General features: G+C 41.8%; 2 protein-coding genes across 2 annotated transcripts in view; one reads left to right on the top strand and one right to left on the bottom strand.

The window, feature by feature from the left end:
• Positions 1-236: 236 nt before the first annotated feature.
• On the bottom strand, positions 237-8,199 carry NUDT5 (nudix hydrolase 5; the record flags this gene model as incomplete). Its single annotated transcript, XM_082005477.1, has 8 exons — positions 237-725; positions 999-1,052; positions 2,216-2,317; positions 3,282-3,377; positions 3,943-4,050; positions 4,743-4,795; positions 6,377-6,444; positions 8,137-8,199. The coding sequence occupies 8 exons, from the start codon at positions 8,197-8,199 to the stop codon at positions 616-618; spliced, it is 654 nt and encodes a 217-aa protein (XP_081861603.1). The 3' UTR covers positions 237-615.
• A 4,989-nt stretch (positions 8,200-13,188) lies between these two features.
• CDC123 (cell division cycle 123) overlaps positions 13,189-27,205 on the top strand; it is a gene marked incomplete at its 3' end in the record, with an annotated part of 36,245 nt that continues 22,228 nt past the window's right edge. Inside the window, exons 1-6 of the mRNA XM_082014412.1 lie at positions 13,189-13,398; positions 14,475-14,546; positions 17,312-17,366; positions 18,182-18,214; positions 21,261-21,356; positions 22,048-22,154. Of these exons, the coding sequence (XP_081870538.1) occupies positions 13,325-13,398; positions 14,475-14,546; positions 17,312-17,366; positions 18,182-18,214; positions 21,261-21,356; positions 22,048-22,154 (437 nt within the window). The 5' untranslated portion in view covers positions 13,189-13,324. The remainder of the gene's footprint in view (positions 13,399-14,474; positions 14,547-17,311; positions 17,367-18,181; positions 18,215-21,260; positions 21,357-22,047; positions 22,155-27,205) is intronic.

Here is a 27,205-nt window from a genome sequence, read left to right on the forward strand (position 1 = left end):
GCAATGAGCAAGGACACCTGCAACTAGAGCAGGTTGCTCAGAGCCCTTTCCAACCTGACCTGGAATGTTTCCTGGGATGTGGCATCTATCACCTCTCTGGGCAACCTGGGACAGGGTTTCACCAGCCTGACTGTGAAAATTTCTTCTTTCAATCTAGTCTCAATCTACCCTCTTTTAGTTTAAAACCATTACCCCTTGTCCTGTCACTACAGCCCTGCTAAAAAGTCTGTCCCCATCTTTCTCATAAGCCCCTTTCAGTCCTGGCAGCTGCAATAAGGTCTCCTCAGAGCCTTCTCTTCTCCAGGCTGAACACCCCCAACTCTCTCAGCCTGTCCTCACAGAAGAGGTTTTCCATGTTCAATAAGCCATTCTGAAAATTAAACAGCATTTTTATTATGATTATTCTGTCAAGGCTTGATAGATTGAGCAGTTAGAAGAAATGCTTTCGGTCAGTTACATAATTCCAGATAAAAACATCAGAATCATTCCTACAAATACTATTTTTTTTTTTTTTTTGCTCTGCAAGTAAAGCAAAGGACCTTTGTTACAAGAAGAGTTACACTTCTAAGCCATCTGCATTGGGCAGTTTTCAACTAAATTTCTCATCATCTAGTTTTAGAACTTCATAAAAGGGACTTGTAGCGGTTTTTCTGCTGCACGCTTCAGGGCCAATGCGTAAGTATAAACCCTGGCATCCACTGCAACATGTTCTTCTGCTATGAGTTCTGAGGGAAAAAAAAAAGATTCTGTTAAAACTTCACTACATAAATTTAGGCCCTTTACTAAATTGAAGGTGTATAGTTCTCTGGATACAAATTCTTAATGCTAACACCTAGTACTATCACTGACTCTTTTACCTGGCCAAGTTGCTCACAGGTTTTTGTTTATCTAAGATACAGTATTCCAGGATGAGAAATGCCATGAGGAGCTATGAGAAGAGAAGCTAAGGGTTTCTTGAAACTCGTGTTAGTGCACTGAACATGTCAGAAAGCTCTTACCATCAATTCTTTGCAGTAGGTCATTCTTTGGAAGTGAAAGAACTTCCACAAATTCTAGGAGAGAAGAAAAGAATTTCATGTACCTTTAATTTAGCGAACAGTAGAGAAAGTCCAACTCAGTGTCCTGTTTCTTACAATGTGGAAGGGGAAACAAACTGGCTCAAGTGCTCACCACCACCCAAAAGCTGTGAGCCTTCATCTGCCACAAAAAGGCTGATGAAACAGGGGCAGGCAGTTGACTGAGGTCATTAAAAAACAGGTTTGACAGAAAAAAACTGGGAAAGAGCTGGGAAAAACAGTGTGGCCGACAGCTATGGAGGATCAGAATCCTTTGTATAGGAGACCTTCTCCCTCCTGAGAATGGAAAATAGGCTGTTGAAGGGGACTTTCATTTGGCTTATACTGGCTGGTACAGTAATGGACTGCAGATGCATTTGAAGACCAAAAGAGCACAAAGGCAAAGGGTTTGTTCTTGATGAATTTGTGTTGACTTACACCTCCCCTGTCGATCTGAATTAGCTGTCTTTGGGGCTTCATCTACAGCTGTTGTGTTTTCAGTAATTTGTATTTCCTGACATACTGGTGCTGTAGGTGCAATACTTGAAGTTAATTGATGCCATAATGCCTCACAGGAATTTTCATGTCTAGGCCAAAGCTCATCTCATGCATGTTTGATTACGGTCAGGAGATTAACGAAGCCCAAATAAAAAAGTTTTAACTGACATTTTCTAAGTCAAACTTGCCACATGAAGATCACACTTGACCTTACTGTCACTGTGAGCACAGCTACATAACGTACCTCCATCATCTGCAAGTAAAAATAAAAAAAGTAGTTAAGGATTTTAAAATACACTTGAGTTTACAACTAAAAAGCATTTTGACAGCTGACTGATCATGAATGACACTGTAGTTACTCCAGGGTGAAGCCACAACTAAGAGGAATACCCAGGTTCACAAGGGCTTATGGCCCTCGCTGAAGTTTGGCACCTAAATTTCTCATTCTGGGTGTGCCAACACCCAACACTTAACATCAAGCCTCCTCAGTGAATTTAGCAAAGAAACACAGCTCTGCTTATCTAGACTGCAGGGTATGATTTGAAGGATGTACAGTGTCTAAATCAGCTGGGACAGAAGAGACGCAGTGGTAGGAGTAGTTCTTTTAAACCCCTTGTTTTGTTATCTTCTCAGAATTTTCAAATAAATGGTATAAAACTCACCAAGTTTTTGCTTAGGTCTTGTATTCTCAGCCTCATCTCCATTAATGGTGACACTCACAATGTGTGTTGTGCTGTTTGACAAACCTGGGTCCAAGCAGAGAGCTGCCAACAAGCACACATACAGGTTAATTTTTCAAAAGCAGAAGTCAGGCACATTTTAACAAAAGCTTTCACAGAAATGTAGCTGATACAATAGGAGAACATGTATTTGGCATACATTCATGCTGGAAAAGTTGTGAAGAACATGTGAAAACAAACTTTTAAGAGAAATGTTTCTGTAACTCTCAGCTCTTTTACAGATTCCTTGTAAGACTTGTTTTCAGCAGCTAGGTTTACTTTCTGTTCCACAGACTGAAGATTAAACTAGAAATCCCTTACAGACTTCCTGAGCCTGTTAAAGTCTAATTTTGCTGTCACCTGTCTCCGTCTCCCTCAGTCCCCAGCATGCAGTTGTACCCAATCATCAAGGGCCAAGTCTCAACTCTAATGACATTTACGTGAAACCGTACGTAAGCTGCACCTACCTTCTCCAGTTTTATTTATAATCCTCCTTTTGCCTCCATTTTGTTTTACGTAGGAAGCATTGCATTGGCAACAATCACGTTCCAAAGGATCTCTGGCTTTACTCCAATTATTCTCTCCTTTCTTCTTTCCGGTTGGAGAACCCGAGTACTGTCGCCTCCCCACAGCTGACATGCGGGTGACCTCCACTCGGGCTGCATCATGCAGCTGTTTTTTCTACCTAAGTCCATGGATGTTGTTCACATTAAGTCCAGCAATTTTGACCTTTATACTAAAATGCCAAATCAGTGCTTTGTGTAAAGGATCTTAATTAACAGCAAAGTTTTCTCCTATAAACATCAAACTGTTACTTTAGTCCTGTATGTTTAACAGGACTTCAGCAACTGACTCATCAAGAACCAAAGTCTCATTGGTACAGCCACGGGATGCTACTCTGTGCTAATCTGCATGGACTTTTCTGCATAAGTTTTTCCTTTGGTTTAGAGCATCTTGTATCCGTAAGACACAGAATTAGCTTTGGGTGGGGAAAAAAAAAAGCAAAGACCTGGAGTACATTCAACGACTTCCCCCTTGTACCCAGTTTCTTCCTCCAACTCTCGCAATGCAGCGCTTTCTGCAGTCTCATTTTCCTCGATGAGTCCTGTGAGATAAATAATACACAAGAACAATTAAAAAGTTAGCACCTAACCGCAATACCCATCCCGAGATCTAATCCAGCTTTACAGAAGAGGTGAAACATCCTCACTACCCTAATTTTAGAGAGGGATAAACTGAGGTGTTAGGAAGGATTCCAGTTCCGTGATTCATCATGCTGGTACCCGTATCTTCATCCGATTATCTACAGAAGCATGCTACCTACCCAGAAGATGGACTAGATGACCTTTAAAGGTCCTGTCCGACCCAAACGATTCTATGGCATTAATATTCTCATGAGGGAAAGAAGCCAAATGCTTTGGCTCTTACAGAAAGGAGGAGTGGAGGGAAATGTAATTCTACTACCAGACAACTGTGCAAAATGCCTCCAATCTGCTAAAATAAACTGTGTTTATTTTGTATTCTTCATTATCATATTATTTTTGAATAGCACACGGACCTACAGAGACCACCACACGGTTTTCCAGTTAGAGCTACTTCATTGACACTCCAAGGACACCTAAACACACTTAAACATCAGCTTTATGTGACTTAATGTTTCAGTCACTTACCTGCAGGAAATTCCAAGCAATAGCTGTTAATTGGAGGCCTGAACTGTTTCACTAGGACAATGCAGTCGTAGTGGAGAGTTCTCTGTAGCACTGCTATCACTGCTACACCTACAAGCAGCGACAGAAGACTTGAGTACATAGTATTTCAGTATAGCAGAAAGTGAGTATTTAGTGCTAGGTCTGGAAAGGAAACCAAGGACAATTACTCTAATCATTAAAACAAAAAACTTTTAGATGCCTGCTCCAGAATCCTGAACTATGAATTTAAGCTCCTTACATCATGCGCAGTGAGAGCTAAAAGCCCAAAACAGGAACGAGAGGCAGATATACCAAGCAAGACCGAGCCTTAGCCCGCCAGTAACTAGGAAAGGGCACTCTCACCTGCAGAGCCCGTTTGGAAGCCACTGTATGGAACCTGCTCCTATACTTCTTTCACAGCTAAATCATGTCCCTCTTTTGCCGAGAGAACTGTATCCCTAGCCCCTAACAGCAGACCCAATTCACCAGTCTGTGAACCACTCTGTATCACAGCATCCATTGTGTCTTTAAAATTACTCCACTGTTCTAAAGCAAATACAATGATCTTGGGAAAACACTCCTACCAGTAAGGTTCTGATTCTTCAGCACTGAAGTTAGCATCTCATTAGCACAGGCTTGCTCAGGGGTATAGCAAGCTCTGCTGAGCTATTTGTCCTGCATCCTTATTCATTCAGAAATAGATCAGCTCTAACTCTGCACTGTGAGTTTTTCAGAACTTTCACAGGAAAAAATGCAACAAAAAAAAGTCACCAACGTCCTACCATCAGCTGAAACACCCTTTTTGTTGCCAGTACGTTTTACAGTTTCCCAAGTTCTGTTTAACACAAAGAAAAGAACAAATGAATACATTAAAATAAACAATATCCATTTTATTTGTAAGTCATCTTCTACCCTTGCTGCTGTCATTTAAAAGCAAAATATTCCATCACACAGTGAGGCCCCATAAGAAGACAGCTGGTCTCAGGCAAGCTCTGTCATGTACCGGAACTATAAAATGTCTGTAGTATGATTTTGTTTTGCCTACTTAAAGAAGGGAAAGAGAAAAATAATTAATTAATATTGTTTAAGATCACTAAAAATAAGAGAAAGACATAAATGATTGTCACAGAACAGGCAAGTCTTATAAAAGTGATCCTGGACAAGTGAAAGATAAAGCAATTTATATATAAAACATGTCAGATTTTGAAAAACGGTTTTGTAACAAGACCACGTGCATTCTATCTTTTATCTTGCTTTTGAGTAAGGTTTACAGTGTAAGTTATTGTGCACTCTCAGCTCAGTTACTTGAGCACATGGGGAATACAAGCTTCTCTCTCAAAAGCAGCAATGGGATGCGTAAAAAACAAAAATCCACCAGCTAATATGCAAGAGACAGGTGGCCAAGGCGGCCAACAGCATCCTGGCCTGTATCAGCAATATTGTGGCCAGCAGGAGTAGGGAAGTGATCGTGCCCCTGTACTGGGCACTCGTGAGGCCGCACCTCGAATCCTGTGTTCGGTTTTGGGCCCCTCACTACAAGAAGGATGTTGAGGTGCTGGAGCGTGTCCAAAGAAGGGCAACAAAGCTGGTGAGGGGTCTGGAGCACAAGTCTTATGAGGAGCAGCTGAGGGAACTGGGGTTGTTCAGTCTGGAGAAGAGGAGGCTGAGGGGAGCCCTTATCATTCTCTACAACTGCCTGAAAGGGGGTTGTGGTGAGGTGGGTGTTGGTCTCTTCTCCCAAGTAACTAGTGATAGGACAAGAGGAAATGGCCTCAAGTTGCGCCAGGGGAGGTTTAGACTGGATATTGGGAAAAATTTCTTTACCGAGAGAGTGGTCAGGCATTGGAACAGGCTGCCCAGGGAGGTGGTGGAGTCACCATCACTGGAGGTGTTAAAAAAACATGTAAACATGGCACTTTGGGACATGGTTTAGTGGGCATGGTGGTGTTGGGTTGACGGTTGGACTTGATGAAAGGTCTTTTTCAACCTTAATGATTCTGTGATTCTGTGTAACTTGTCAGTAGTATGCAAGGTCCAGCACCATCAGCAGGGAAAAAGCAGCCCTTAAGATGAAGAACCAGAAAAGCCACGGGATAGACTCTGTGATCATCATGGCCTAATTGCAGAGCTAGAACTTGCTTCCGCAGAGCATCTTTACAAGGAGCAGAAAATCCAAGGTAAACCAGGGTCCAATGTGCCCAAAAGAATTTAGAAGGCAAATCTGATCCCACATGCTAGCACATCTGCAAGATTTTTTTTTTTTCTCTGAACAGTACAAACTATAAAGGAATTGCACAATGAATAGATCCCATCTTGTGCTGAGTAACAGGTCTGTAATGCTCATATTCTCTAGCCTAGGGCTAGTCTGTACAACTGGGACCATTACAGGAATCTGAAATGCCAGAGAGGCAGTTACCTGGTTTTACCAAAGGGATCGGTGTAAGTTGTTTCTTCAAGCTTCAACCATTTTCTTTCTACAATTACCTAAAATAAAGAAGTCTCTGTTAAATACATTGTAAGATTAATCTCAAAGATATTTGGGGTCTAAGGGGAGAAACAACACAACTATTTTTGTATCCTCTGAAGACAGTATCTCAGCATGAGAATACATGCAGAAACATGCAGCAACATTCCTGTAGCTATTACGGAAAAATAATTACTCCAAGTTCTAGTGCTGTTTTAGAAAAAGAGAATTTTACTGTCATGTGTCTCATCAGCCACACAATTAAAACCTGCAGAAGCTGGCCCAGTAGCATAACTTATGCTTTGTGAAATCCCCTATTTAGGGCCTAAGGACACTTTGCAGGATGTGTTGCACTGACCATACTCAGTTTAAACTGAGTTATTTTTATTTCTTTATCTATTACTTTGATGGGCAAATTACATCTGCTTTTGCTTACAACAACCTGACTGTGGGTTCCCAGAAACAGGAAGGAAGAAATAAGATCAGCCGCTACTTTCACAGAAGAAGATATTCCAACATCAGACCACGTAGTGACTGAAGAGTTACAGAGCCACCTTCAACATAAGGGGCACTAGCAGAGGCACAGTAAATACTCTCCTGTATTAATCCCACAAAATGACTGAAAAAAACTAAATAGCTTAAAATATGTAAGATCTAATTGCAAACTTCCAATGACACCAAAAAGTACAATATTGCAAAGGAGAATAAGAGGCCTTATTAAAAAAAAAAAAAAGAAAATAAAAGAAAATGTTACCTGCAAAAACATAGGTCTTAAGAGAAAACACAAAAAGCTTACAAAAAGGAAACACTTTATGCTTGAGAAATATTCATTTTAAAAAGACCACCCAAGGGGAAAAGCCATAAATATATCACAATAATGTGAGTCTCTTCTTTCCTGAAAAAGTTCTGTATCTTGAAACCTAAAGAAATTACAACACTATGCTCATTCCAAGGAAAGAATGCTGGATAAAAGAAACTACATTTGTGTTATAACAACAGTGTGACGCTGTTGCCAAACCTGCCTTTAACACCAAAGATTAACTTTCAAGAATTCACTTAAAAAAGAGCAGAAACAAATACAGGCAGTTTGAATTATGGTGAAAGTGCTCCTAATAAGCACACAGAAGTCCCTCCAAATTCCCTCCTCAGGACCCGACGTTTTCTGATTCTCTGAAGATGCGAACACAGTACTTTAAAAAAAAATCTTACTACCTCCTTACTAATGTCTGTGGAACAGCAATTACCTAAATTCAAACCCTTTCAGAAAGTTTCAAAGAAGCTACAATCATAAATGTTAAGGCAACTCTTAGTGGTTCATCATCTTTAAGGACTGGAACACAAGGCTGAGTTTCATGATCCACTGATTTGTATAGTCTCTCAGATGTATCAGCATTATTTCTGAACATCGAAAACAGCCTGAATAGACAATACAAGAAACAGCTGCAAAATCCAAAAAACAGAAGCAGCTTAAAATAATGCAACACTGTAGATATCTCTCTCCCCATTGACAATTTGTATGATTATCTCAACAAAGAGAAATGCCTCCTTTTTTAAACTGTCTGACCATCAGGAAGAAGTGTTTTGTCTATTGAATAGATTTTACAAACATACAGCATCTATAGAATTTCTTACTCTGCACTCACAAACATTCTAATCAGTCTCAAATAATTGTTATTTAAGAACAAAATGTGTCAAAACCAAGCATGTTATACCTCTTCTTTAAGGACGGATTGTCTAGCAGTTTTTGGAACTTCTGTGGATGTTTCAGCTGCCATTTTCAGGAATGTCAGGCTTTTCCCCTCCTGTGCAAAGTCCAGATTACTATAAAACAAAGTCAACATTTGCTTTTAGAGTAAAGTTAAAAGGTTCATTTCTGCATTCTAAATTAACAGATAAAACTTGGCAGAGAAAGTTAGGGACATACAATGGCAAGTGCAATTCACATTTTCAGCTCCACCCGATGGTTTCAGAGTCAAATAATTCAAGAAGAAGCGGAAGTTTGGGTATAATCCCTGACTTACATAATTGTAATAGTCCTATCAGCTGCCGAGTAGCCATGCTGGCTGAAGACACCCTCCTTAACTATTCAAAGGTCAGACACACACAGGGACAAAATTGATCCATTTCAGTCAAATTGTTTCATTCTGATCTGGGTGAAGTGCTCTGTCAACACAGCATTACCACAAGAGGACTACACGCTCCACTGTGAAAGCGGAAAAAACCCCTTATATCAAGAGGATTTCAGTGGTAAAAATTGTCTGCTACCAGAACTAGAACCTACCTCCACCTTACACACATCACAAATACGTAAATGACTCAATCCTTCCCCCCAAAAAACAATGTCAAAAAGTCCCCTATGTGTTGCAAGTCTAGGTGGCACGTGAAGTTAGCGTGACCAAAGCACATCAGTCTCTCTTGCTGGGAATGATGTGGCTAACACCATGCAAAAGGCAGTTGTGTATATACCCAAAGCAAGGCTTTGCACCTGCAGGTCAATGCCTCAGCCTCCATCCTAATGCTCCCTAGGAAGATATGATTGTCCACTCACTCTCTCAATCCATTTCTAGCTGAAAGGCACACCAGGCAGCAGAAAAATACGATGCATTAGAGATTCACTGTTAGTCCCCTGTCTCACTGTGGAGCTATGGGGGCACTCTCAGCACAGAAAGCTCATTTCTGATAGTAAGTTGTAATACTGAAGTCCTGAAAATCAGCATGAATCATAAGCAAAAAGACAGTGCAAAGAAACAAACCAGTTTAAACACCAGGAGAGATGAGATAATCTTAAAGATCTCTATCATTCTTAGTGCTGATGGTAGTAAACTTTCCACAAATTCTACAGGAATCTTTCCATTGATTTCAACTACAGTTTAATAGGGCTCTGTGGGGTGTCTAGCTATGAACAGTACCAGAAGTGAGTGATCACCTTCTCTGTCATACCCAATTTTAGCACTTCATTTTTTACTTCATCTTTATCCTTTTATAACATCTACTGCACATTTGTGAAACACTTAAGAGCGTGCAGCAACAATCAGCTTTCTTACGTATTAGATTTGCATTTAATTCCACTAAGTAGTTAAAAGAATGGGTGGTACAAAATATTTCTTGTTATCAGCAGGATTAAAACTAACGTACATAAATCCATTTCCTCAGTATATACACTGGGAAGGCTCTTTCTTAAGTCTTAAGACAACCTTGTTGGATGAAGTAGGTCATAGTAGGTAAATGTTCAAATTGTTTTTATATAACATAAGTCCTGAAAAGGAGCCCTGACCTATTGAAACCTATTCTGTTCTTTCAAAAATATGTTCCATAATCCTTTCTTAAAGCGATGAAGCTCCATCTTAAAACTACGTGGATTTACTTTATATATAGCATACTATATACCTTACTACTCTTTGTATGAAAACCTTCTCTAGAACCTCACTTCCTTATCTTCATTTCTATCCCACGTCAGTTCAGTTAGCTATTACCCATTTGTTCCTGAGCCAGCAACGTTTCAGACTCTCTTCACTTAGGATTTAAGAGCCGTAGCTGGACAATGGCCATGGTCTCTTGCTGTGACTATAAAAGATCAACCTTTCCACCAAACTCATGCAAAGGCAGCACAGCCCAGCATAGCAATTCCAAGAGGTTCCTGGTCATCCAGAGGAAACAGTCAAAGGAGGCTCTCTGTGATGACCGAAGTATATAGCTTTAAAAACAAAAACCTCACATATCTAGCTACAACAAATTCACCTCCTATGTTTGGAAAGGATTATAGCCTTTTTTGATTGACAATACAATATCAAGAGAGTAGATAGTGAACCATATCCTTGTTAATTTTTTTTTTTTTAATCGGGCTGAATAAGTCTTCCTCTTTTAGTCTCCACTCGCAGGAAATCCTGTGCCCTTGATCATACTAATCCTTCTACGTAAGCTTGCAAGTATCAGTGTATCTTTCTCAAACGTGGAATACCACAATTGTATCCTAAATCCCACAAGCAGCTATAGTAATGGTTTGTATAACAGTATTAATACTTACCTATATCAGTTACAAATACATACTAGAACCTCATCTCATGGCAGAACTCTTTTCAATACAGCTGTTCCACTGCAGTGGACAGATTCAATTAATTTTGTTATTTAAAATAACAAAAATTATACAGCTTCAGTGGTTTGAATTATCACTAAAATCTAAAATAGATGAAAACAAGAGAGAGGAAGACTCATCTATCTCAGCTTCTGTAGTTTTGATCTCCTCCACAAGTGGGTGCAATAACTCTTTGTATGAGTAACATTTTAAAAAGTTCCACCAAAAAAGTAATTTTTTCCAAATTCAGTTGACTGCGTAGAAGTGAGAATTTCTGCTGAAATACCATTTGGTTAAATGAAGGCTACAATTCTGGTATCTCACATTAGTCATACTGTTAAAGGTGGCAGCACCTTTTGTTCATAAATAAAATTAGCTGCAACTGAAATTAAACTTAATGCTACAATGTTATGTTTCTAAAGCCCTATGTTAGGTTTCAGAATAGACCTTGCCTTGCAGCTCTCAGACAGGAAGGTTCTTCTATCTCATAAAATTACTGCTGCATCATTTAAGTTAAAAATGCAACACAGCTTGCACTGCAGCCTGGGAACCTGAGTTACGATTACATGAACTCTATAAATATATTTTTTTAATATTTATCAGTGTAATTTTAGAATATGTCAGTGTCCACATTTATCAGCTGCCTTAGCATGAATCAACAGCACTTCAACTACAAATTGGGGGGGGGGAGGGAGGAAGTTTGGACCGCTTGTACCCTCTCTCATGATTTGGTGGCTAGTAGCACAGGCTGCTGCTGGCAAACCATGCTACTTGTTCCATTTATTTTATGTGGGGGTCAAACTCAGACTGAAAAAGGTATACCATTTATAAAAGGTGTAACTTCATTCCCATTGTTTATTGCCTTACTGAGTGGCTTCCCTTCAAGGCAATGTCCAACCATTCTACAGTTTCCAAATTATCCTTCCCAGGAATTAAAATCTTAAGCCAACTGAGGCCTGTGAATCAGCTTAGAGAGTAGCCAAGCTATTAGGGCTTTACCTTAACCTATCTAAGTCATGATAGAAGGGTTAGCTTTTCTAAATCACTGTTGAAAAGGTATTCTCTGACCCAAACTACACATCCCAGCTGACAGCAACCAGATTTCATCAAAGCTCAGCAACGGTGTCCTAAGGCAAGCTCAAGATAAAACAATATACAGGGTTTCTTGTAAAGAAAATGCAAAAGGGACGTTGGCAGTGTTTTGTGCACGATTTAAGCAACAGCACGCTGAGATACGTATGCTGAAGACAAACATCACTAAAAGCTCCTAAATCACTTTAAACTTGTTACCATCAGTCAATGCACTTCCATTTCAGCGACATGATTCTAGCAACAAAATCAATTAATTAGCAGAAGTTGATAGGACAGAGGGAAAAAGTGGGAGAAAACGTTTCATTTTTGTCATGGTATTTAGGAACATGGATGACCTGCTCAGCACCAGATAATATACTGGGAAAATAACAGGTTCTTGCCCTGCAGAACAGCCAACAACAACAACTATCTTGCATAAGCAGAAGAGGGTTAGCAGTATCTCCATATTATAATCAACCTTCCAGACAACTGATGTGTGAGAGGACTTGGAGAGACGGCCTCAAACAGCAAATGTGAGAGCATTCGAGGAAAGCATTGACGGAAACAACTCTGCCCTCCATGCAGGGGACACGCAGGCACAGAGACGATGGCAGAACCAGAGCTTAAAAAGAACTTATTTTTCAGTTATTACTTGACTCTCCCCAATATAAAATTAAATGCAGTCCTGCTTGATGAAAGAGAGAAAGCTCTGTTGCTGTAGAGCTCCATTACAATGCCGGAGAGACGAAATCATAGAATAGTTTGGGTTGGAAAGGACTTTTAAAGGCCATCTAGTCCAACCCCCTGCATGAGCAGGGATGTCAGCAACTAGGGCAGGTTGCTCACAGCCCTGTCCAACCTGACCTGGGATGTTGCCAAGGATGCGGCATCTACCACCTCTCAGGGCAACCTGGGCCAGGGTTTCACCACCCTCATTGTAAAAAATTTCTTCCTTCCTTATATCTAAACTAAATCTACCCTCTTTTAGTTTAAAACCATTACCTCTTCTCCTGTTCCAACAGGCCATGCTAAAAAGTCTGTCCTCATTTTTCTCATATGCCCCTTTCAGTCCTGGCAGCTGCAGGAAGGTCTCCCCGGAGCCTTCTCTGCTCCAGGCTAACCCCCCCAGCTCTCCCAGCCTGTCCTCCCAGCAGAGCCGTTCCAGCCCTCGGAGCATTGCTGGGGCCGCCTCTGGCCCCGCTCCAACAGGTCCATGTCTCTCCTGTGCCGAGGGCTCCAGAGCTGGACGCAGCACTGCAGGGGGTGGGTCTCACCAGAGCGGAGTACGGGGGCAGAATCCCCTCCCTCGACTTCCTGGCCACGCTTACCCAAACACACGCAAAGCAAGAAAGCAAAGCCTGCCAGGCGGGAAAAACACCCTCAGCTTCCCTAAGGCCACCCGTGTTTTCAATGTAACCGCCTAGGAAACCCCCCGCTCGACACGTACGAGGTCGGGAGAGCGGCTCGGCAGCTGAGGGGAGCCGCTGCCGCGGGCGGTGAGGTCGGAAGTGGCCGGCGGGCCCAGCACCGCGCAGCGGTGATGCGGCCGTGGCTGAGGCGAGGCGAGCCGAGGCCGCAGGCGTGTGCGCCGCTAAGGCGGGGCCGGGTGGCGCTGCGCTGTGTGTGACGCCGATGGGGGATCGGGTGGCGCTGAGAGCTGCGTGGGGAGGTTCCGGGCCGAGCGAGAGCTTCCGGGAGCGGCGGGGCGAAGCGGGGCCAGCCGGACTGGACCGGGCCGTGTCGAGTCGAGGGGGAGGATGAAGAAGGAACAGGTGGTGCACTGCCAGTTCTCTGTGTGGTACCCGCTTTTCCGCGCCATCACCATCCGCAGGTGAAGGGCGTGGTGTGGGGCTGGGGGCGGACGGGCCCCGACGGTGTGGAGCTGGGCTGGGTGTAGGCCTATGTCGTGTCAGGAGCCAGGAGAAGCGGGTGTGGGGGGTGTAGGGGAGCCGTCTGGGTGGGTAGGCATGTGGGGCTGGGTTGGGTTGGGTTGGATTGGAGATAGGCTTGTGTTGGGGCACGGCTGGGTGAGATGTAGGGGATCTCGGGGGGGGGGGCAGAGCTGGGGTGGATGTTGGGAAGCCTTGATCAAGTTGGAGTCCCAGGAGCTGGGGTCTTGTCCCTACACCCTGAGGGGTTGTTTTGGGCAGGGCGGGCACCCCTGTGCTCTCTGCTCTCCTGGTGGGACTCTGTACTGGGGCCCAGCAGCCACATCGCTGCTGTTCCTGCTTGGTTGCTCAAAGAAGCTGAGGCTGAATGCATCTTAGACCAAGTGGCTGACATCGTGTTATTCTGTATTTCTGGAAGCTGTAGCAGTTCCTGCAGTTTCTAAGGTGCTGCTACAGGTCACAAGTTGGTTACGAGAACTACCAGTAACTCAGGAAAGTCAAGCTCAAGATTGTTGCCCTGTTGGATCAAAAAGCGCTGCTATCAAGCTTTTAGTAATCAAAACGTCTAAACTTTTATGGTTTTTAGTGTTTAGCACATGCGTATTTTTGGTACGTTTAGTGATAGTCCTGCATTTTTGGAACATTTGAGTGGTATAGGCAAATTTTGGTTTGGATCTTGGAAGGGGAACCTTTAGTTTGAGCAACATGTTGCCTCCTCACTGGCTGTGCACACTCTTTCTTTGAATTCCTCAGAGCTTTGAAGGAGTGGGGCATTTTTATGCATTTCATCTAAAATTTTTGCTTCTTTCTCCTCTACTTCCCTGGAGTGAAAATGGGCATTGCTTTTTGGGAAAGGGTGAGAGAAGAGAAAGATAAAAGTTTTCTTTTTTTCATAGTGTTAGAGAATAAAACATACTGTTATTGAGGTATGTTCTATTAAAAAAACAAATTATCTTTATGCAACTCTTGTTATTATTTTAACAAGTAATGTTTAAAGAAATTCTCATGTCTCTTCCAGTGTTATACTTCCCCTTCCAGAGAATGTGAAAGAATATTTGCTGGATGATGGAACACTTGTGGTTTCTGGAAGGTAAAGTATGTTTTCCCTCCATATCCCAAGTATTAATACTATTTCATATTTACAGCACTATGTTGTATACACATATTATGTTTTGCATAGTGAGTTTTTTTAAACTTGACCAGTCTGGCTGCAGTAAATCTCATACTGTATAAATGTCTGAATGGGCCAACTGTTGCTGTTAGTACAACTTGACTTGCTGGTGCCTGATGCAGATCCTAAACATCCATGTAATACACTTGATTCTAGACCAAGTAGGGGCACTTCTTTCGTCTTTTTTTTTCTCTGCCTTTCCATGTGGAGTCTACCAGTCTCTTGGGTTTCAGTGCACGGCCTGGTTTGCGTTTGGTTGCTTTGGTATGGCTAGCTCCAGTTCGGCAGCTTGAGCTGTGCCATACTATTCACATGTCTGCAGCCTTATCTAGGGCTGAAGTGACGTTACCTGAGTCTAATTCTCAATAAGATAAGCTATATATAAAATCTTAGTAATTATTGAGTTTGTAGTATCATTTGCATGCATATAATCCATAAGGCTGAATGTCCTATATTTATACCTATACCAAAATTTCGTATGGGGAACAATGAGGCGGATAGATATGAGAAACAGTTGGTAAGAACCCAGGCCGCCTTCTTTGTTTTCTGCTGGGAATCTCACTGTATGGCTTCCTTGTAAAATGATTATTGCACACATACATCTTAGTAACGACCAGACTCAGAAATCAGTCCATACTCCATCATTTCCTAACTGGTAGTTTGCCTCTCACATAGCAACTAATTAGACTGTGAGGATGACGGAGCTGTGTCTAGTTTCTCAGGATTCAATTTATATAAAATTGAAGCTGTTTAAACATCTTGTAAAGATGAAAGGTCTTTCTTAGTTTTAAAATTATTTTTTTTATAAGAGGTATCCAGAAATAAGAATTGTTTTTTAGGCCATTTTGCATAATCTTATTATTGAAGAAATACTGTTACCTGCTTCTGCAGAATTGTGTAACTCATTTAGCAGCAGCCATTTATTTTTTAATCAGCCTTCAGAAAAGCTGAAACTGAGGATTTGACTTTACAGCTATGTTATTGTCATGGTTTAGCCCCAGCCAGCAATTAAGTACCACACAGCTGCTCGCTCAGCTCCCCCTGCTCCAGTGGGATGGGGGAGAGAATTGGAAAAAACCCCATGGGTTCAGATAAAAACAGTTTAATAGGACAAGAGAGGAGGAAACAAGGATAACAATAATAATACTACTGACAAAGGAATGTACAAGAACAGGTGATGCCCGGTGCAGCAATTGCTGCCTGCTGATTGATAGCCTGTCCCTGAGCAGCGATTCCCGCCCCCCAGCTAACTCCAGTTGATGTTCTGGGCATGACATTGTATGGTAAGGTATATCTCCTTGGCCAGTCTCGGTCAGCTGTCCCAGCTGTGCCCTCTCCCAGCTTCTTGTGCACCTCCTTACTGGCAGAGCATGGGAATCTGAAAAGTCCTTGACTTAGTCTAAGCGCTGCAACTACTTAGCCACAACTAAAAACTTCAGTGTGTTATCAACATTATTCTCACACCAACTCCAAAGCACAGAACTATAGCAGCTATCCGGAAGAAAAAACAACTCCATTCCAGCCAAAACCAGGACAGTTATACAAACAATTTCTGCTGTTTTCAGTGGAATAATGGACAGCTGTATAATTGACTTTAATTATACTTTAAAAGATATTTCCAATTTAACTCCCTTTTAGAAACCAGTTTTTCTCTAAATTTAAACTTTCTTAGCTAGAAGTGAATGTGATCTTCTTGCAGTCAAGGCCAAGATCACTTTTAATCTTCAGTGAACTGGTATCTGGCCTCTGGATCTCAAAAACTGAATTGATAGTTTAGTCTCTATGGAAGTGCATTAAGGGGCTGCAGAGACTTAGTTTGTTGAAGAGTTGACTTTTGGCTAACAGCACTTAGCTGCAGGGGAATACATTTTAATTTACTCTGTTTGCTACACTGACTTGCTGTGAAAAAGTCTTTTTCAAGAGCTTGGTCTTCTCCTTTTAAGATTGTCACACTCCATTATGTTGGCTAAAGAACTTCAAAAGTCACCTGAAACTTCAAGGGAATATTTGCAATCAAGTGCTTTCTTCCAAATGTGCTAATGTGTACAACAGCAGATCTCACCTGTGTACAAAAAGGAACTTTTCAGGAAGAATCACAGAATGATGAATGGGGTTGGAAGGGTCCTCTGAAGATCATCTGGTCCAACCCCGCTGCCGAAGCAGGAAGATGTCTGTATATCCACTTTCCATAGGATCTTCTTTTCTGTGTGTGGAGTGTGAGGACATTTTCTTTTCAGAACCAGAAATTCACAGGTCAACATATGAAACTCAAATTTTATAAATTTTTACTTGGAAAAGGAGTATGGAGGCAAAGCGTAATTTAAATTGAATAGCTTTAAAAAAAATTGTTTAATCTGTGCTTCTGTGAGAGTAAAGTTGAAAAAGAATGATTAATAGGGTGTTGAAAAGCTTTGATTATGGTGTTTTCAGAGCAGGAAGTGATCTGCTAATTTGAAAGAAACAAAGCGTTTTGAGTAGGGCCCAAGTGTAATGCCAGGGTGTTTGGTCTTCAATTTTCTCTACTGGCTTGTTCTGAGTTTTTTCTGCCAAGGGTTTTGAGGCTTAATCTTACGAAAACATTTTGACATCAACAGCTGGTAGATGCTGTGGAAATGTAATGTATATGGTCAAATCAAACCAGAATTCTTGATTTTTTTTTTTTTCTTGCTACCTTTTTGTTTTAGAGAAGATCCACCAAGTCATGCTCAGGAGGGGAGTGACGATGCAGAGGAAATACAGGTCAGTATAAAATGCAACTTAATGTCAAGTCCCTTGAGAAAAATATGAATGTGTAACCTTTTCTGCATAATTTATAGGTGAGGAGAGTACTTCACAAAAATATAATCACGTGGTAGTTGCCTTGGAAAGCTTTAAAACTTTATTTATATGATGACATCAGGGAAAGTTTAAAATGGCTCTATCCTCTTCCACAGAAGACTTTTAATTTTTTTTTTATTTCTTGGTAATTTAATTTGTAATAGTGAGTAGGGAATGCTGAAGGATGTCAGAATTGAACTTGATGTTGTTTCACGTCCTGAAAAACTAAAGGGAGCTATTTGGAGGAGTTATTTCAAGAAACAGTGGAAGTTTCTGAGGCCATAATAGCTCAGAAGGATGTTCTAGAAGAACAACGCTGAAAAATGTTGTAAGTGCAAGGTGACAGAAGGTATAAAAAGGAGATGAAAAAGAAATATAAGTGAAACTAATGGATCATGGGTCTAAGGATGGAATTGCTGGGGCTGGAGACAAGCTTTAGACAGAGAGGACTCTGAGTTCTGAAATGTCCGAGTTTGTGATATAAAACACAATTAAAATATATAGGTGTCATCTTTTATCCATACTTTAGAATACTACTTCTGCTGAATATACAGTATATTTCCTGTCTTAGTTTACAGCTGTAATAATTTGAGGATGATGATGTTATGCTACAGGAGCTCCAGGGCAATGATTTGATCTACGTGTTGTAGGAAGCTGTATGAATTCTAATGTTCTCATAAATTATGAAGGATGTCTTGGGAAATCAGTGACTTCTGATTTGTTCTTTTTTTTAACAGTGGTCGGATGATGAGAATACTACAACACTTAAGGTAAGGTCCTGTAAAAGCCTAATATGAGGGCTTGTTAGCAGTATCCTTTCTGCAACCTTGTGACATAAACTTGTTGCCAGTTGCTGTATTTAACATTTTTCAGACCAATCTAGACGGATGGCAGTGTAGATGTCTGTAACTTTAAGGTTTTGCTGGCTTAATTTTATTTAACTAAAAATAAATTGCTTTTCTTCATCCCCAACAGTCACACACTTGTTAGACTATAGGAAATGAACTGAAGTATGGCTCTAAATATAGCTGTCTCTCATTTTCACCACTTTGAATATCTCCCAATTACTTAATCATACTGGCTGCAGAAGAAACGAAGCACCTGCAGCTCAATTTTCACAGCTCTTCTCTTACACCTTTGCCATTATTTCCTCCGACGTACATTTCTTTCTATCATCTTTTTTTTAATTCTTTTTCTGTTTTTATACTCTCCTTTCACTGTGCTTGTCTTAGAACAGGATCATGATGGATACGAACCAGGCTTCCTTGATTTTTTTTTTTTTTTTTAGATCTTTTTTGAAACTTGCTGTTGCCCTATCATTGTCAGGGTTAATACACTTGTGCCTTGTTTGCCATTGATACTCTTACTTCAGTCCTGTTAGCTCCCTAATGTTCAACCTAGTGTTGAATTGCTTACATTAGGTTAGGTGCAATAAAAACACAGCCCCTGCTTTGAGTTGCGGATGTGCTAGCACAGGATTTATAGCCTAGATTTTAAAACTAATACATGCCAAATTTGCACACATCAATAGCTTCGGTTCAGATATCTAAGCTTTGATAAAGTAGATGCCTTAGATTGTAAATTGTTCAGAACAGGGATTTTGGTATCCGTCTTTTGCGAAGCTCATGTTAATGTAGCTAAACAAATAATATCAGGCTTCTGAATCAGGTTGTGTACAACACAGTAAGGAAATGCATAATCAAGAGGTATGATACCCATCAGAAAGGTATAGGCCAAGTGATTTCAGTTTAGCTGGGTGAGAATTGTGTACTCTGTAGGGAATTGCAGCTTTACAGCTAACGTTTTACTGGGGCTGGCTGGGATGGAGTTAAGTTTCAGCTATTGCTGAACAGTGCATGCATAGTGTCAAGGCTTTCTCTTTTCCCAGTCTGCCCCATGCCCCTCCTCAGTGACCAGGCTAGGGATAGGCAAGAGAAGGAGAGGGGGACAAAGCCAGGACAGCTGACCCAGATTGTTTTAAGGGATATTCTGTACCATATACATCTTGCTCAGCAATAAAAGCTGAAGAGGAGGGGTCTTTTGGCCTCCAAGGTGGCTATTGTGCGGACACTGGCAGGGCTTTGTCTTTTGCTAAACCTGGAACTTTGAAAGTGGTTAATAATGAACATGGTTTGTGCCCATGGCTAGTTCCTACAAAAATACACCTCCATTTGGTCAAAGAAAGAGTCTGTAAAAGTAGAATTTCACAATGTGCTCTTTACCATCTTGTAAATTTGGTAGATGATTGCACTGAGGACTCCATCCATGGCAAATGTGCTTTTTTTACCTGAAAACTGGGGGGTCCTCTGAGGCCACTGAGTGAATGGAAATAGTATTCTGTGCTTTTAAGTGTTGCCTGTTGCCGCTTTGACAGTGATGGAGAGAGTGAAGAAACAGCCTGTGTAGAATGCAGAAGGATGGGGAGCTGCACCTGGAGCTACCGCAAGAGATAAGAATGGATTAAGTAGCGATGTGGAAGCTGAGCAGGGAGACACTAGGGAATGTAATGTCTAAAGAATAGTGGGACAGACTGGAGACTGCTGTTCTGCATTCTCGGTCAGCCTGAGGCATTTGTATTTTACTGACAATAAATCCCAGGTTATAATTCTGTATTGGTTTCTTGTCTCAGGGAGCAGTAATGTTTGAAGTTCAGTCTAGGTCACTGCGCTAAAAAGTGAGTTTTTTTTTTTTTAAGTGTCTGCATTTCAGGGTGCTGCAGAAAGGAGATGCCATAATGTATAAAGTTTGTTTGATCACTTGTGTGGCTGTGAGGACTTTGTTTTAGAGACATCAGTTAGCTCTAGTCTAGAAGCTCTTTGAGTTGAGTTTAAAAATATTCAAGCAGAAATAGTGTTCTTATATACTTTTTGCTGTAAATCCTATTACGTGGAAAATCCTTGACACATGTCTGAAATCCTTTCATACTATTTTAAATCTGTTTGATTAAATTTGTGGGCTTTTTTCCTGTTGCACCACAGTCAGAGTGGAGTTTATAGCATCCTGATTTTTTTTTCTCTATTTTATGTTTGCACTATTGACAATGTTCTTTACAAGATAAGGTTTCCTAGTCCAACCCATGCCTTTGCAGTGTTGTCCTCTATTTTGATGCAATATATTGTTAAGGAGCTAGTTTAAGACCTAATTTAAGAGCTGATTACTTAAAGTATTACTAACAACATTTTGTAAAACTAAAGCTTAAATGAGGAGCTGTCACTCAAATTGCCTATTAATTGATTTATTTACTTTTGCTTTCTTATTGTACTCTTAAATGCAACTAGAGAACTGTTAAAAAACAGAGCTGATCTCTTTCTACCTTTCAGTACTTTGACAGAATGCTACAGTATTTGTATTTTAGATTTGTTAAGGAGATGTTTCATTCTAAAGAAGCTATTTTTGAAAGTTTGTTTGTTTTTAAATCTTCTCAGATCTTATTTGTATACAATAGTCTACCATCAGGTAGAAAACAAAAGTATGTATTTAAGGTTTGTCTATTTGACTTGCACGTTTACCAGCTGTTGCAGCTTTCATGATGAACGTTATGAAATTTCAGGTTTTCTGCTGAAGTTCATGGAAGCTTGCTAGTAATGAGAGTGAGAACTGAAAACGTATTTTCAATTTTCTCTGAAAGAATGTCGGAGTTGATTCTTAAGCGACTTCTGTCTACAAATGCATTATTTTTGTGGGGTCTCGTTCCTGATTTTTGGACAAGTGTATTCCTTCTGCAATGTGTATTTCTAATGGTATTTAGAAGATGGATGCACTTTGCCATTAAATGTATTGAAATTGATATTTTTGTTGTTGTTGTTCTATGTTCAGGCACCAGAATTTCCTGAGTTTACAGCTAAAGTTCAAGAAGCAATAAGCTCCTTGGGTGGTAGTGTTTTTCCTAAACTTAACTGGAGTGCTCCAAGGGTAAGAATGCTGACTCCCAAAACTTATAATGGATGTTATCGTAAGAATTTTTTTTTTGTTTTATCTTAACGCAATGGAAAGTAGAAGACGCTAGTGGTTCTGATAAAGGAAGAAGTGATAGACAAGATACTAGTGAGGTATGATACAGCAACCTGTTCTGGTGGATTAGAGCTAGATGGTGCACTGTTTGGTGAGGCTGATGCAAGACAGCACTGTCTTACACAGAACCCCGTATCCTTGTCACAGATAACAGTATGATGGTGAGACTCTTCTCATTTAGGATACTAGCTGAAAACCAGTTGCCTGGGATAAAGATAAAAACGTCATGTTTCTTGAAAAAGCCATAAACTTCGCTCTAGTTATTTTTAGGTACTTAATGTTCAGGATGGGTGCATCCAAATGTTTTTGTATCATATTCTCAAGGGAAACTTGTGTTCAATCAAGCCTTCCAAGAAAGTGCCTGGAAGCAGTAAGGCAAAAACAGGTTTTTTAAATGGATTTGTTCTGCTTTCAACAGAGTATTCGTAAGAAAAGCAATAACTATTGTGTCTCTTGTTGAAGTTTTCCTCAAAATAAAAAAATAATTTTCTGCATGTATTTCAAATGTTGCATAATATTTAGTGCCGATAGATACAGCGTACACTTCTTCCTGCTAGTAAAGGTGCATTTTCGGATAATCTTTTTTGTTTAGGATGCCTACTGGATAGCAATGAACAGCTCTCTGAAATGTAAAGCGCTCAGTGACATCTTCCTCCTTTTCAAGAGTTCAGACTTCATTACTCGTGACCTCACTCAACCGTAAGTAGATTTCTAGGAGACAATCTTATTTATACCCAGTCAAAAAAAAAAAAGACCAAACCTCTGAAGGTAGCTTTTCAGTTCTTTTGAAATGATAAATATCTGATATGAAAATACATATTCATGTTTAGAAGTTGTTCAGGTACAGTAATATAAGCTTCAGATACAGGAATAAGTTAGTTGTTCTTTGAAGCTCCTCCACCCCTTCCCTCCTTCTTTGTCTCCCTCCACCATGCAAAAATAAATGCCAGGTGCAATTTAGTGCAGAGAATTGTGAGGCAAATTATCTTCATTGTTACTTACTGTGAGTGAGTCTTTCCTAGTAAACCAGAATTGTTTACCTCACTTCAGTCGACTAGAGAGGAGCAGCCTCCATTTATTTCTTATAGTAAGTCTTTTGCTTTTAATATGCAAATGAGTGGGGGAAAAAGGAAGACATATTGAAGTGGTACATGTGAAATGATGCTACGGATTAAGACCATTTTTATGGAGTTGCTTTCAAGGTGATATTTTAATCTTGGGGGTGTTTTTGCCTTCCCACCCTTGTTGGCATTTCCTATTCACTATCTACCTTATTGTTGCCACTTCTCATGGTAATACAGCATGACTTTACCATGTCCCTTTCAAATTTTAAAGCTGTTGAAGTTTGTGTGTCTGCCTGGAAGATGCCTGAGACTTCTGCTAATGTATTCCTAAAGCTCATTCTGAACCTAAGTTCTTGTAGCTCTTGAAGAAATGCACTGCAGGAGCTGTGACTAGGGATAATAGTTACAGATAAAATTACAAATACGATGTGCTTGGGATTTATTTCATCTGCTCACATGAAGAGAGTGCTTAATTGTAGAGGAACAGTTTCCTCCTGTAGTACCTGCATCTGATTAATGTCACTCATTTCTAAAACACAGCATTTTTCTGAAAGAAAATTATTGGAATTTAATGTTCTTGTTTCTATTATTACTATTATTTTTTTCAGAAAAGCAGAATTTTGAAGAAAAAGGGCAATCCATGGCTTGGAATCTGTGAGATTGCTTTCCAGTAATTATTCAGTGCTTATTTATATTACTTCAATATTTAGGAGACTCAGTCAAATGCAGGGCACTTGTTCTAGGTGCTTTATAGAGGGTTACCAAGCATAGTAGCTTATGACCCGATAAGAATTGTCTTGTCTAAAATGTGAAACCAGTTGCATTAATGCTGTGCAACTGCCGCCTTCTTTTTATTCCTGTGACTAATGAACGCTCTCTTCCCCCAGTTTGTTGGTACATTAAAAAAATTACAGGTAGCAGCATCCTTATCTCTGCATTTATGGAGTGTTAGCAGCACTATCAGTCCAATTCTGACGCTAGGCTTTACATTATGTGTAACCTACAATATTATGAAGTGCAGGACAAGAGACTGAGAAGGAGGGGAGATGATGCTGGAGTGAGAAGACAGTTTAAAAAGTATGTTGGACTAGGGAAGCAACTGTGAGCATTGAGAATTTGTGATTCTGGGATCATAGAGAATGAAAGTGATGGGGGAGATGAGAAATCTATAGTTCACATTCCAGAGGTGAGTAAATAGTAATTCTCAGGAGACTTTGGTGCCTTACTAAGGAGCTTTTTTTTCATGGTTTTCCCCTAATGGGAGGCTAAGGGACTGGGCCAGGTGTCTCGAGGACGGTTCAGTATTCAATGGGCTGAACACTAAAATTTAGTTTGTCCTTTGTTGTAACCTTCTTTCAGGACTGACTTGTGGATCCAAAAAGAACTGTACACTTTTTATCAAGCCCTTTGTGAACTTTAAATAATGCATTTTTTGTATTCTAGTATCCTCATGTATAAAGAGGTTCAGCAAAAAGTACCCTGAGCTCCTTGGAGAATTCCTGTTTGGTTAATCGCTTTCTAGTGAGTTTGGGACACAATTAAGTGTTTAGTAAGCATCACTTGATATAGAAGACGTGGCAACTCTGTTTGTGTGTTTGTGCCATTTGTATGGTAGAATGAGTTGGTTCAACCACCTTCACTGAGGCTGGAATCGGTGCATTTTGGTCAGGTTTTTATGTCGTGTCAGGAGGAGCTGGAAGCCATTGTGCAGCAGGACAGCTATGACGTAGTTGCCATCACAGAAACATGGTGGGATGCTTCTCATGACTGGAGTGCTGCAATGGATGGCTATAAGCTCTTCTGAATGGATAAGCAGGGAAGGAGAGGCAGTGTGGTGGCTCTGTATGTTAGGGAGTGTTTTGATTGCATAGAAATTAAAGACTGTGAAGACCAAGTAGAGTGCTTGTGGGTAAGAATGAGGGGGAAGGCCAATGAGGCAGATATCCTGCTGGGAGTCTGTTACAGACCACCCAACCAGGATGAAGAGACAGATGAGACATTCTATAAGCGACTGGCAGAAGTCTCACATTCGCTGGCCCTTGTTCTTGTGGGGGACTTCAACCTACTGGACATCTGCTGGAAGTATAACACGGCAGAGAGGAAACAATCTGGGAGGTTCCTGGAGTGTGTGGAGGATAGCTTCCTGACGCAGCTCGTGAGTGAGCCCACCAGGGGAGGTGCCTTACTGGACCTGCTGTTTACAAACAGAGAAGGACTGGTGAGAGATGTGGTGGTCGGAGGCCGTCTTGGGCTTAGCGACCACGACATGATAGAATTCTCAGTTGTGAGTGAAGTAAGGAGCAGGGTCAGCAAAACTGCTATCATGGACTTCCGGAGGGCAGACTTTGGCCTGTTCAGGTCATTGATTGAGAGAGTCCCTTGGGAGACAGTCCTGAAGGACAAAGGGGTCCAGGAAGGCTGGACAGTCTTCAAGAAGGAAATCTTAAAGGCGCAGGAGCAGGCGGTCCCCATGTGCCGTAAGAAGGGCTGGCGGGGAAGGCGACCGGCCTGGCTGAACAGGGAGATTTTGCTGGGACTCAGGGAAAAGAGGAGAGTTTATCACCTCTGGAAGAAGGGGCAGGCAACTCACGAAGAGTACAAGGATCTCGTTAGGTCAAGCAGGGACAAAATTAGAAAGGCAAAAGCCCAGCTAGAGCTCAGTCTGGCTACAGTCGTAAAGGATAATAAAAAGTGTTTTTACAAATATATTAACAACAAAAAGAGAGGCAAGGAGAATCTCCATCCCCTACTGGATATGGCGGGGAACATTGTCTCCAAGGACGAGGACAAGGCTTAGGTACTTAATGCCTTCTTTGCCTCAGTCTTTAATAGCCAGTCCAGGTATCCTCAGGATATTCAGCCCCCTGAGCTGGAAGACGGGGATGGAGAGCACAATGTACTCCTCATAATCCAGGAGGAAGCAGTCAAGGACATGCTAAACCACCTGGACACCCACAAGTCTATGGGGCCTGATGGGATCCACCCGAGAGTACTGAGAGAGCTGGCGGAGGAGCTTGCCAAGCCACTCTCCATCATTTATCAGCAGTCCTGGTCAACAGGGGAGGTCCCGGAAGACTGGAGGCTTGCCAATGTGACGCCCGTCTACAAGAAAGGCCGGAAAGAGGATCCTGGGAACTACAGGCCTGTCAGCCTGACCTCTGTACCGGGGAAGATTATGGAGCGGTTGGTCTTGAGAGTGCGCACAGGGCATGTGCAAGACAACCAAGGGATCAGGCCCAGCCAGCATGGGTTCATGAAAGGCAGGTCCTGCTTGACCAACCTGATCTCCTTCTATGACCAGGTGACCTGCCTAGTGGATGAGGGAAAGGCTGTGGACGTTGTCTACCTGGACTTTAGTAAAGCCTTTAACAGTGTCTCCCACAGCATTCTCCTGGAGAAATTGGTGGCTCGTGGCTTAGACACGTTTACTCTTCTCTGGGTGAGGAACTGGCTGGATGGCCGAGCCCAGAGAGTTGTGGTGAACGATGTTAAATCCAGCTGACGGCTGGTCACAAGCGGTGTTCCCCAGGGCTCGGTTCTGGGGCCGGTCTTGTTCAATATCTTTATAGATGATCTGGATGAGGGGATCGAGTGCTCCCTCAGTAAGTTTGCAGATGACACCAAGTTGGGTGGGAGTGTTGATCTGCTGGAGGGTAGGAGGGCTCTGCAGAGGGATTTGGGCAGCCTGGATCGATGGGCAGAGGTCAACTGTATGAGGTGTAATAAGGCCAAGTGCTGGGTCCTGCACTTGGGTCACAACAACCCCACGCAACGCTACAGGCTTGGGGAGGAGTGGCTGGAGAGCAGCCTGGCGGAAGGGGACCTGGGGGTGCTGGTTGACAGCCGGCTGAACATGAGCCAGCAGTGTGCCCAGGTGGCCAAGAAGGCCAACAGCGTCCTGGCCTGTATCAGCAATAGTGTGGCCAGCAGGAGTCGGGAAGTGATCGTGCCCCTGTACTCGGCACTGGTGAGGCCGCACCTCGAGTACTGTGTTCGGTTTTGGGCCCCTCACTACAAGAAGGATGTTGAGGTGCTGGAGCATGTCCAGAGAAGGGCAACAAAGATGGTGAGGGGTCTGGAGCACAAGTCTTATGAGGAGCGGCTGAGGGAACTGGGGTTGTTCAGTCTGGAGAAGAGGAGGCTGAGGGGAGACCTTATTGCTCTCTACAACTACCTGAAAGGGGGTTGTGGCGACGAGGGTGTTGGTCTCTTCTCCCAAGTAACTAGCGATAGGACAAGAGGAAATGGCCTCAAGTTGCATCAGGGGAGGTTTAGATTGGATATTAGGAAAAATTTCTTCACTGCGAGAGTGGTCAAGCATTGGAACAGGCTGCCGAGGGAGGTGGTGGAGTCGCCATCTCTGGAAGTGTTCAAAAAACGTGTGGATGTGGCACTTCAGGACATGGTTTAGGGAACATGGTGGTGCTGGATTAATGGTTGGACTTGATGATCTTGAAGGTCCTTTCCAACCTAGTGATTCTGTGATTCTGTGAGGTAAAGTTACTGCCTCAGCTGTTCACCTTGCCCTCTGCAGGCAGTGCTGACTTACTGGTAGAGACAATGAACGCACTCTGGCTCCTGTGTTGTGAGATTTCACAGCATGGGTGTTAACTTGAACCATCAGTAATTTCACCTTAAGTTCACACCAGGCTAAGAACAGTAGTGGCTGTGCAGCCTGAAGCAGGC

Source organism: Phaethon aethereus, assembly GCF_964289735.1.
Source record: "Phaethon aethereus genome assembly, chromosome: 1".
Taxonomy (NCBI): domain Eukaryota; kingdom Metazoa; phylum Chordata; class Aves; order Phaethontiformes; family Phaethontidae; genus Phaethon; species Phaethon aethereus.